The sequence below is a fragment of the Somniosus microcephalus genome, chromosome 11 (assembly GCF_052327205.1).
Source record: "Somniosus microcephalus isolate GS21.2 chromosome 11, FLI_Smic_1.0, whole genome shotgun sequence".
Classification (NCBI taxonomy): Eukaryota; Metazoa; Chordata; class Chondrichthyes; order Squaliformes; family Somniosidae; genus Somniosus; species Somniosus microcephalus.
Genome location: NC_140997.1, coordinates 38,579,674 through 38,591,641, shown reverse-complemented (window position 1 = coordinate 38,591,641; position 11,968 = coordinate 38,579,674). Strand labels below are relative to the sequence as shown.

General features: G+C 46.4%; 1 protein-coding gene across 1 annotated transcript in view; it reads left to right on the top strand.

Annotated features, from left to right (window-relative positions):
* Window positions 1-11,968, top strand: part of pkd1a (polycystic kidney disease 1a) — a 221,037-nt gene that overhangs the window by 145,989 nt on the left and 63,080 nt on the right. Inside the window, exons 24-26 of the mRNA XM_086000509.1 lie at window positions 13-615; window positions 719-881; window positions 2,270-2,522. Of these exons, the coding sequence (XP_085856635.1) occupies window positions 13-615; window positions 719-881; window positions 2,270-2,522 (1,019 nt within the window). The remainder of the gene's footprint in view (window positions 1-12; window positions 616-718; window positions 882-2,269; window positions 2,523-11,968) is intronic.

Here is an 11,968-nt window from a genome sequence, read left to right as displayed (position 1 = left end):
TTTGTTCTATAGGAGGCCTGATCGATATAACTAACCAGCTGGTTCCAGCTGCGAATAAGGTCACCGGCCTGCCTATCTGCAAACCCGAACTGGTGGCAACCAAGGCCTATGATCTGTCCATGAAGTTAATGCAAATTCTGATGGGCACACGGGTCCTGAACGAAGAGCCCTTGAGTGTGTCGGGCGCTAGGATGTGGGCTCAAGGCAAGCGTGCCGACCCATGCCATCTGCTCTGCTTTGCCAACAAGTCAGGCTGCCAGTTCTCCATCCCACCGTCCTTCAACAGCGTATTTTCCAACATCAGTGACGTAACTCAGGTCATGTTCCTTGTGGACTCCAATCCCTTTCCGTACGGCTACATAAAGAACTACACCATTTCCAGCAAAGTGGCTTCCATCGAGTTCAAGACCGACAACGGGTCGCAAATTCCCATCGAGAGCCTGGATTCGGAGAAGGCCATCACGGTTACAGTGTCGAGCAACTCTGCCGTAAGAAACGTCACAATTAATACAACGGTTATTGCTGCGAGGCATTCAGTAACTGTGAACGTGACTTCTGGCAATTTGAATAAAAAGGCTGGGCTGCACATTCAGGTCACGTATACAGTTTTAAATGGTATGTATCAGAAAATGGAGTAACTTCAGATGACAAGAGCTATATATATATATATGTTACACAGTTTATGACTGCTGTTTCTCTTCTGATAATTCTATTGTAGATTCAGGAGTTTTCATTTCCAATGAAGCCGAGCCCTTTATTCAGGTTCTCCTCCACAACTCAACGAACCCAAATGAGAATAACTTCAAAGCCAGGAGGAAGATCCATTTGGAATCAGTAAGAGGATCAGATCACAAGCTGTACACCTTCTTCTTGTCCCCAGAGTAAGCATTCTTTAAATATGTATTTCAAAATGTTTCCCTCAAAATCCATAATTGGGTTTAACCGTACTGCAAGATGGAATGGGAAATGTGACTAAGACCGGAGCTACCCAACATTAACTCAAAACCACATAGCGTAGATGTTGATACTGATATTGATGGGAGCCCGATCCCTACCCAAACATAAGGCCTTAGGGCATCAGTTTTCATCGGGCAAATTTATTATCCTTTATGTGATGAACGTTGCCAGTTAATGGCCAGGCAAACTGATCAAGCACCATTTGGTGCCAAGTTCTGCCACTGTGGGGAGATGGGACAAGTAGCAAAGCTGAGCTGCCGTTGGTTTGAACTTCACTGCCTGTTATCCATCAGTCAGTCACTGGGCAGCACTGAGAGTAGCTTTGGAGAACATCAGGACACAAATTGTCCTGCCCTCCCTGTTTCCACGGACATTACGCAGAGATTAATGACACTCCTGAGGAAGGAAGCCTTAGCAATGAAGGGGGAAAAAACTCTAATTATGAAAGTTTTAAATTTTAAAAAGCATTCTGTCTGAACAGCCAACCAACTCGGACAATAAGTGGGAGCAGCCCCAGGGTCTCTGGGCTGGGCTGGTGGAGGCACAAATACCAAGAAGCAAGAAAACAACTTAGATGAAGTGTGTGTGTGTGTGTATATCTGTCTCTGTGTGTGTGTGTGTGTGTATACGGGTGTGTGTCTTGTGTCGGTGTGTGGGTGTCGGGGTGGCACACAATGTTCCCTTTAATTTTTTTGGGGGTGCGCGGCCCCTTTAAGGGGCTGTGTGGCCCATTCAAATTCCCGCGCATACGCTTTTTTTTTCTATTTAAAAGCCAGTGCGCTGGCTGCGTGGGAGCTCCAGAGAGCTGCGCAGCTGCGCAGCTTAACGGAAACATTGGTGGCAGACACCTCGAGTGACTCATACGATGGAAGAGAATAGAGTTCCAAACAGTGGGCCAGGAGTTGAGATCGGAGCCGAATCTTCCCTCTGAACTTGGCTGCCCTGATTCGGTGAGTTTTTCCCGTTCATAGCTGGACCTTTCAGTAGAGTCAATTGCAATGGACCTCTGACCCCCGAAAGTGTGACCAAACCAATGGTACCCTACAGAACAGCACTTCTTCACTGCCCAAGAAACACCATCGGCAATGGCCGTGGGAAAGTCATGGGCCCAGAGAGTCCCACCCTCCAGACGTGTGTGTGTGTGTGTGTGTGTGTGTGTGTGTGTGTGGGGCAGGGGTGGGTATGTACAGACAGTAAGATAAGAACAAAAGGTTGGCATATTGTTCAAATTCAAAGTGTATCAAACAGATAGATCAAAATAATTACAATCCAAAACAGAAGTTATTTATTTCAGTTCTATTTTTATTTTCAGCACTGATGACACAACGAAAGATTATTATTTGAACATCACAAACCATTATACCTCGTCCTCTGTGCAAGCTGCTGTCGGAGTCTACACTTCCCTTTGCCAGTATTTCAATATGACTGCAATGAGCTGGAAAACTAATGGGATTTTGCCATTAGAAGATACCACACCAGACATGGCCGTGTGCTTAACACAGCACCTGACTGCCTTTGGAGCAAGCCTTTTTGTGCCACCTAATTCGGTCATTTTCATCAATCCTGTGAGTACTTAATGCCTGTGTGCAAAAATCTCCGAGATCTCTGTGTTCCTCCAATTCTGGCCTCTTGTGCATACTTGATTTCCATTGTTCCACCATTGGCAGCTGTGCCTTTAAGCTGCTTAGGTCCTGAGTTCTGGAAATCCCTCCATAAACCTTTCCTCTGTTAAGACGCTCTGTAAGATTATAGTCAATTTACTTAATTTATCTATTAACACTTACTTTCTTTATACACATAGATATATATGCATGCAGTTACTAATTTGTTTATTAACACTTATACACATGCATATATATATATTTTATTCGTTCATGGGATCAGGGCGTTGTTGGCAAGGCCAGCATTTATTGTCCATCCCTAATTGCCCTTGAGAAGCTGGTGATGAGCCGCCTTCTTGAACCACTGCAATCTGTGCGGCGAAGGTATTCCCACAATGCTGTTGGGGAGGGAGTTCCAGGATTTTGACCCAGCGATGATGAAGGAACGGCGATATACTTCCAAGTCAGGGTGGTGTGTGACTTGGAGGGAAACTTGGAGGTGGTGGCGTTCCCATGCGCCTGCTGCCCTTGTCCTTCTAGGTGGGAGAGGTCGCGGGTTTGGGAGGTGCTGCCGAAGGAGCCTTGGCGAGTTGCTGCAGTGCATCTTGTAGATGGTACACCCTGCAGCCACGGTACGCCGGTGTTGGAGGGAGTGAATGTTTAAGGTGGTGGATGGGGTGCCAATCAAGCGGGCTGCTTTGTCCTGGATGGTGTCGAGCTTCTTGAGTGTTGTTGGAGTTGCACTCATCCAGGCAAGTGGAGAGTATTCCATCAAACTCCTTACTTGTGCCTTGTAGATGGTGGAAAAGCTTTGGGGAGTCAGGAGGTGAGACACTCACTGCAGAATACCTAGCCTCTGACCTGCTCTTGTTGCCACAGTATTTATGTGGCTGGTTTAGTTCTGTTTCTGGTCAATGGTGACCCCCCCAGGATGTTGATGGTGGGGGATTTGGCGATGGTAATGCTGTTGAATGTCAAAGGCAGTGGTTAGACTCTTGCTTGTTAGCGATAGTCATTGCCTGGCACTTGTGTGGCGCGAATGTTACCTGCCACTTATCAGCCCAAGCCTGAATGTCATCCAGGTCTTGTTGCATGCGGGCATGGACTGCTTCATTATCTGAGGAGTTGCGAATGGCACTGAACACTGTGCAGTCATCAGCGAACATCCCCATTTTTGACCTTATGATGGAGGGAAGGTCATTGATGAAGCAGCTGAAGATGGTTGGGCCTAGGACACTGCCCTGAGGAACTCCTGCAGTGATGTCCTGGGGCTGTGATGATTGACCACCAACCACCACAACCATCTTCCTTTGTGCTGGGTATGACTCCAGTCAGTGGAGAGTTTTCTCCCTGATTCCCATTGACTTCAGTTTTACTAGGGCTCCTTGATGCCAGACTCTGTCAAATGCTGCCTTGATGTCAAGGGCAGTCACTCTCTCCTCACCTCTGGAATTCAGCTCCTTTGTCCAAGGCTGTAATGAGGTCTGGAGCCAAGTGGTCCTGGCAGAACCCAAACTGGGCATCAGTGAGCAGGTTATTAGTGAGTAAGTGCCGCTTGATAGCACTGTCGACAACACCTTCCATCACTTTGCTGATGATTGAGAGTAGACTGATGGAGAGGTAATTGGCTGGACTGTGGATAGGATATACCTGGGCAGTTTTCCACATTGTCGGATAGATGCCAGTGTTGTAGCTGTACTGGAACAGCTTGGCTAGAGGCACGGCTAGTTCTGGAGCACAAGTCTTCAGCACGATAGCCAGGATGTTGTCGGGGCCCAGAGCCTTTGCTGTATCCAGTGCGCTCAGCTGTTTCTTGATATCACGTGGAGTGAATTGAATTGGCTGAAGACTGGCTTCTGTGATGGTGGAGACCTCAGGAGGAGGCCGAGATGGATCACCCACCCGGCATTTCTGGCTGAAGATGGTTGCAAACGCTTCAGCCTTATCTTTTGCATTCACATGCTGGGCTGCACCATCATTGAGGATGGGGATATTCATGGAGCCTCCTCCTCTCATTAATTGTTTAATGGTCCACCACCATTCACAACTGGATGTGGCAGGACTGCAGAGCTTTGATCTGATCTGTTGATTGTGGGATTGCTTAGCCCTGTCTATAGCATGCTGCTTCTGCTTTTTAGCGTGCATGTAGTCCTGTGTTGCAGCTTCCCCAGGTTGGCACCTCATTTTTAGGTACGTCTGGTGCTGCTCCTGGCATGCTCTTCTACACTCCTTATTGAACCAGGGTTGGTCCCCTGGCTTGGTGGTAATGGTAGAGTGAGGCATATGCCAGGCCATGAGGTTACAGATTGTGGTGGAATACAATTCTGCTGCTGCTGATGGCTCACAGCGCATGGATGCCCAGTTTTGAGCTGCTAGATCTGTTCTGAATCTATCCCATTTAGTATGGTGGTAGTGCCACACAACATGATGGAAGGTGTGCTTCGTCTCCACAATAACTGTTCGGTGGTCACTCCTACCAATACTGTCATGGACAGATGCATCTGCGACAGGTAGATTGGTGAGGACGAGGTCAAGTAGGTTTTTCCCTCGTGTTGGTTCTCTCACCACCTGTCGCAGGCCCAGACTGGCAGCTATGTCCTTTAGGACTTGGCCAGCTCAGTCAGTGGTGGTGCTACCGAGCCATTCTTGGTGATGGACATTGAAGTCCCCCACGCAGAGTACATTCTGTGCCCTTGCTACTCAGTGCTTCTTCCAAGTGATGTTCAACATGGAGGAGTACTGATTCATCAGCTGAGGGAGGGCAGTAGTTGGTAATCAGCAGGAGGTTTCCTTGCCTATGCTTGACTTCATGGGGTTCGGAGTCAATGTTAAGTACTCCCAGGGCCACTCCTTCCTGACTGTATACCACTGTGCCGCTACCCGTGGCGGGTCTGTCCTGCCGGTGGGACAGGACATGCCCAGGGATGGAGGCGTTTGGGACATTGGCTAAAAGGTATGATTCTGTGAGTATGACTATGTCAGGCTGTTGCTTGACCAGTCTGTGGGACAACTCTCCCAATTTTGGCACAAGTCCCCAGGTGTTGGTGAGGAGGACTTTGCAGGGTTGATCCGTCCAGTTTTTTTCTTATTGGGCCAGAAATTCCAGAACGGGGCTTGCAGCGCGTGCAAGCCCCGTATTTGCACTTACCCCGCGCTCCTGCCGATCAGCTTCTGGGACGCCTGAACTTGGAGAAATAGAAAGCACATTCCCGGGCAGCGTATGACGTCACGCCGCCCAGGAGTGCAGCCAGCGCGGACCCAGGAGCGTGCAGTGTAAGTGAGACACGCCCCTTGAGGTCTCAGTTTCACTGGACACGCCCCCAATGTTTCTGTCAAGCTGCTTTGCTTTTTTACATGCAAAGCAGCAGTTTAAATAGGTTTTTGGAAATTTTGGTAACTTTTATAAACTTTTTAAAATGTTTACATTATTTTGAGTAATCTGAAGTAGTTTTAAAGAGAATTAAAGCAATTTAAAGACTTTTAAAAGCCCTAAAAGAATTTTTTTAATTCCATTTATTTATTTAGCAATGTCGTCGTCATACGTGTCTTCACACTGTTCCCTTTGGGGAACTGTATGAAGTGGTGGAAGGATTTATGGCCGTGATTAACGCTCATTCCGTGACCGTAACCATCTTTGAACCAGCCATTAGGGCGGTTAGTCCTATGGCGGGAGGGTTTTACGGGCTCCCACAAGCTATACAAGGAGGGGGGGCCACCCACACCCACGGACGCAAATATCCCACTGGATGTCAACCCAGAATTTAGAGCCGGAGCTCCGACTCCACTTGCCGGGACTGTCTGGAGCGGGGTTCGAAACCCTACCCTGATCTGGCCCAGCGGCGGGGATCCTACCGCTATGACAAAGGCCCAATCCGATTAGCAACGTGAAATGGCAGCATAGGGCTCCAGTCACGGGGAGGGAAAAGGCGCAGGAAACGTATGGGTGTCACCTTTTGTGCGGAGTGGGCCTTTTGCGTAGCAGTAAGCATCCCCGCCGCTGGGCCAGAAGGAGTAGGGTTTTGAACCCCACTCCAGACAGTCCCGGCAAGTGGAGTCGGAGCTCCAACTTTAAATTCTGGGTGGACATCCAGCGGGATACTTGCGTCCGTGGGTGTTGGTGGCGCCCCCCCCCTCAGATGGGTTGTGGGAGCCCGTAAAACCCTCCCGCCATAGGACTAACCACCCTAATGGCTGGTTCAAAGATGGTTACGGTCACGGAATGAGCGTTAATCACGGCCATAAATCCTTCCACCACTTCATACAGTTCCCCAAAGGGAACAGTGTGAGGATACGTCCGATGATGACCTCTTGCGCAATGCACCTCCTTGGACCCTCAGTCGCAGATGCGAGGGGGCAAGTCGTGCAAGTGTTAAATTTTTTATTTTATTGACATGTAAAATGTTGGCCCAATAATTCCCTTCCAAATGCGCTAGTACGGTCGGGGTACTTACGCATCTGGCCGGATGAAATGCCGGTTTTCAGCATGCACAGTGCATGTGGGGAAAACCGGCATTTCCTGTCCTCTGAACGAAGGGGTTCAGAGGCAGAACGCGTGCGACTGCACATGCAGCGCCTGCGCAGTATAATTCGCCGCATTCATTAATGCTTTCAGTGAGGTCCAGTCATTACAACTTACACATGAAAAAAGCATGGGTACAGTTGCTACAGAGGCTGCGGAGGAAGATATTTCTTATCGTGGAGCTTCTGAAAGTATGTATGTCTGTATATATTCCTTTGCGTGTTATGTATATATTCCTTTACTTATGTGTATGAATGTATTATTTAATTATGACTTTCAGAGAAAGTAACTTATTGGAAAATCATAATTAAAAACATACATTCATAGTAAAGGAATATAAAACATACATACATATACGTAAAGGAATATATGTGGACATACATACATAACTCATTCTCACATTCCATTCACACAGCCACAATTGCTTCTTCTACCTACCGTTCTGAAAACCCTGTAAAAAAAAAAAAAAAAATTTTAACTTTAAAACTTACTTAAAATTTCTTAAAATAACTTCCCTCCCTTTCCCAAACAAAAATATTGCATTTCAAAAGCTCCACGATAAAATATATCTTCCTCCGCAGCCAATGAACCACTTTACACTTGCTTTTTTTCAGTGTAACTTCTAAGGACTTAACCTCACGGATTTCATGAATGAAATCCACGAAGTTCACTGCGCAAGCGCTGCCTGTGCAGTCGCACGCGCTCGAGGTCTGGAAATGCCGGCGTTCCCCGCATGCGCTGTTCATGCTGAACGCCGGCATTTCCAACGGCCAGAAGCGTGAGTAAGCCGACTGTACTCACGCTTCTGGCCTGGAATTTCTGGCCCATTATTGTTTGATTAGGCCATTTCAGAGGGCAGTTAAGAGTCAACCACATTGCTGTGGGTCTGGAGTCACATAGGCCAGACCAGGTAAGGATGACAGATTTTTTTCCACTAAAGAACATTAGTGAACCAGCTGGGTTTTTACGACAATCCGATAGTTTCATGGTTACCATTACTGATTCTAGCTTTATTATTCCAGATTTATTTAATTGCGTGGTGGGATTATGAACTCACGTCTCTGGATCATTAGTCCAGGTCTCTGGGTTACTAGCTCAGTAATATTACCACAATGCTACCGTTCCTGCAATACATTTAGAATGATCTTACAAGGCAAAGTAACCAGCTTAGCAAAAAAGACTGACTGGAAAAACACTGATCAGCTTGACATTTTTATCACAGTAGACTATAGCTGAACAAAACACAGTAAAAAGGCATGAAGTCACAGACCTTGAAAAGAGAGGAATTGTAATAATTGGAGAAAGACAAGGCGCAGCTGGGGCTAGAATACATTCAACCATAGAAACCAGACTGATAAGTGAGGGTCACTGGACAGATAAGAAGGGGCCCGTGTACCACAATAACATTTCTTGAAATAGGTGTTTTTCAGTGGAAAGTAACAGAAGGAGTAACAGATGGTGTGAGATCATAAGAGAAGGTGGCATGGCACGGACTCGATAGGATGAATGGCCTCCTTCTGTGCCGTTATGACCCTTTGGGGCGGTAACTTTGCTGGGGCGCTACTTTTTGCACCCTGAAAATGTTAGCGCCCCCGTGCCCGAAATTCACCAGTAGCGCCCCAAGAGGGAGGCGGGGTGGGACACTACTGGTGAATTTGACCCTGTCAGACATAGAGTCCGGCGGTAAGTCAGGGGGCACTACCGAAGATTGCGGCCGGGGTGCGAGTGGGGCGCTGCGCACGGCGATGACATCATTGCTGGCGGCGCAGCGCCGCGGGAGGCTAATGGCTACCACCGCCGCTAACCTCCTGCTGAATTTTGTGGGAGGCGTTAATGGCGCCGCGCCCGGGCGCTAGTTGCTTTGTGCCCCATTAGCGCCCTCTATGGGAGGCCAAAGCAACCGAATTTTTCCCCCCATGACTCTAAGAGAGAGGGCCTATCGGGAGAAAGGGAAGTTGAGTGACAGATCTGAGGGAAGTTCCATAGGTTTGAATTGATAGAGATGATATAAGAAAGGGACACCAGCAGGGGTTAAGTGTAGAAGTGAACAGAGGAGGATTGAAGTGATTCCTGGAGACACTCAGAGGCCAATACGGGCCTGATGCATGGCTAGAGAGGGGTGCAGATAACTCTTAACGCAACTTTTACCTAAGGCAGTAAAGGGGATAGTATAACTCTTAATTATACCTTGTAAACTGCTGCTTAAGATACAGTAATTGTATTGATTCTTGATTGTGCTGAAGAAACCTTTAACCACTGCCATCAATACGGGTCAATGTCAAATCATTTGGAATTAAAGATCTCACAAAGAGAATATTATAGCTCCTTAAAACATACCTCTTTGACCGAGCTTATGATCACCTATCCTAATATCTCCTTGTGTGGCTCGGTATCAAATTGTGTCTGATAACACTCCTGTGAAGCGCCTTGGGACGTTTTACTACCTTAAAGGCGCTATATAAATGAAAGTTGTTATCGTTTTATGTGCTAAAGGAGGTAAAATCAAGGTTGCACTGGACTGCCCAACTATGCTGCCCCATGCCTTCTTAGCCTATCAGCTGGCAGGCAACTCTGCAGGTTACGGGCTATTATAGATCTTGAGGCTATCCATGAGAAGATACAGCCCACAACTGTGCAGCCACCTTAAATGTAGACAAAACATCTGTGGCACAGAGGGCAATCCAAATGAATAATGTGTGTGCTCCATCTGCAGCGGGAGAAGAGCCAATTGCTGTTGGCTTCCGACCTAAGGGTCCACTCCACCCAGCACCACTGAGTACTCCAATCAGTCCCCTCCCTGCTCAACCCTAGGCTTCCTGGCCAGCAATGTCCTTGACCCGGTCATGTGGAACGCTATTCCGAATTCTACAAAATTCAGTGGATGTGTCTGTGATATAAAATAACTCAACAAATTGCAGAAATTTTGTACAACTCCATTAAAAATATTTATGTAAAAACAAAATGAATTTATTAAAAAATTGCTTTGTCATGCTAAAGGCTTTGATCCTTTCGAAGATGATAGATAGTGAATGATTTATTGGATGTAGATCGTTGTATAAAGTGCTTCTACTATAGTAGGCCTTTCATCAGTGTTCAAGGGGCAGAATCTACAAAAGCATGGCAACATTTTCTTTTCAATGTTTTCAATTTGGCTTTTAAGTCCCAACGCAACAACATAAATGACATCAAAACACGTCAGTTTATTGCAACAAAGGTAACCAATGGTTCTTCCCTTTACGCACCAAGTTTGCCAAAATATCTTCAAGACAATGCCCCTTTGACACTTTCAGCGATCTCCCATAAGGGCAGCACATTTATTACTAATGTGTCAATTTAGCTCACTGCTCATGTCGAGCAGTTCTGGAATGAAAAGGATTAAATTGTGTAAATTATAATACAGTCTAGTCTATTATAGGTTCTCTCCTTGGCTTGTGGCTGGAGAGATGTATTTGGGCAATGGAACATTAGGAAGAATTACTGGTAGTTACAGGTCTGGTACTGGCAGTGATTGTGAGGGGAGCAATTTGAGGTGATTTATTAGGTGATGCATTGACTGGCATTGAAGTGGATTGGGTCAAGAATGACTTTGGCTTATTTTACTATTTACAAATAGGTTAAATAAGGTCGAGTGACAACACTGCCAGAGTTATGTTTAGCTTATTCTTTTATTGAGAATTGCAGAGGATTTATCCTATCCTGCACTTTATATTTCCTCTAGTTTATAATGGATATACTTAGTATAAGAAATGTACAAACATTATTTTGAGGATTTTAGATGGATAATGTACAATAATAGATCACCTGGATTTGTGAAGATCACTGAAACCTCCAGATTCTATTACTGCCTGTTTTATACACATGAATAGAATATGTTTGTACCTTTTGCCCAGCACCAATTTTCATCACTCAAAGGGTTGTCAATCTTTGGAATTCTCTACTCCAGAGGACTGTGGATGTTCAGTCGTTGTGTATATTCAAGACAGAGATCAATAGATTTTTGGATACTAAGGGAATCAAGGAATATGAGGATAGGGCAGGAAAGTGGAGTTGAAGGTGAAGATCAGCCATGATCTTATTGAATGGCAGAGCAGGCTCGAAGGGGTGAATGGCCTACTCCTGCTCCTATTTCTTATGTAAGCTCTGAAATTCCCTCCCTAAACCTCTCCACCTCTCTCTCCTCCTTCAAGATGCTCCATAAAACCTACTTCTTTGACCAAGCGTTTGGTCATCTGTCCTAATACAGGAAACTTTCTGGTATCCGGCACGGATGGGACCGAGCTGGTGCCGTTAGATCAAAACTGCCGTATAAAACAACTCCAATGTTAAAACATACAGAGCTTCAGCTCCGTGTGAATCAACAAACCCTGTTGCTTAGCAACAGCTTTAAAACAGTCGGCTGCAGCTGCAAGCGTCTCTAGCTGAAGCTGTTGCTTAGCTACAGACCTTGCAGAGCCTGACTGGGAAAAAAAAAAGCAACGAGAAGTAAAAAAACTTATAGAAAACGGCTCCTGAATTTTGCCGGTAGATAGAGCTTTCCGGACTTTTAACCTCCGGTTAAACGAAAGTTTCCTGTATTTCCTTACGTGGCTCGGTGTCAAATTTTTTAAAAATTTGTTTATGGGATGTGGGCGTCGCTGGCAAAGCCAGCATTTATTGCCCATCCCTAATTGCCCTTGGGAAGGTGGTGATGAGCCGCCTTCTTGAACCGCTGCAGTCCGTGTGGTGAAGGTACTCCCACAGTGCTGTTAGGTAGGAAGTTCCAGGACTTTGACGCAGCGATGATGAAGGATTGGCGATATACTTCTAAGTCAGCATGGTGTGTAACTTGGAGGTGGTGGTGTTCCCATGCGCCTGCTGCCCTTGTCCTTCTAGGTGGGAGAGGTCGCAGGTT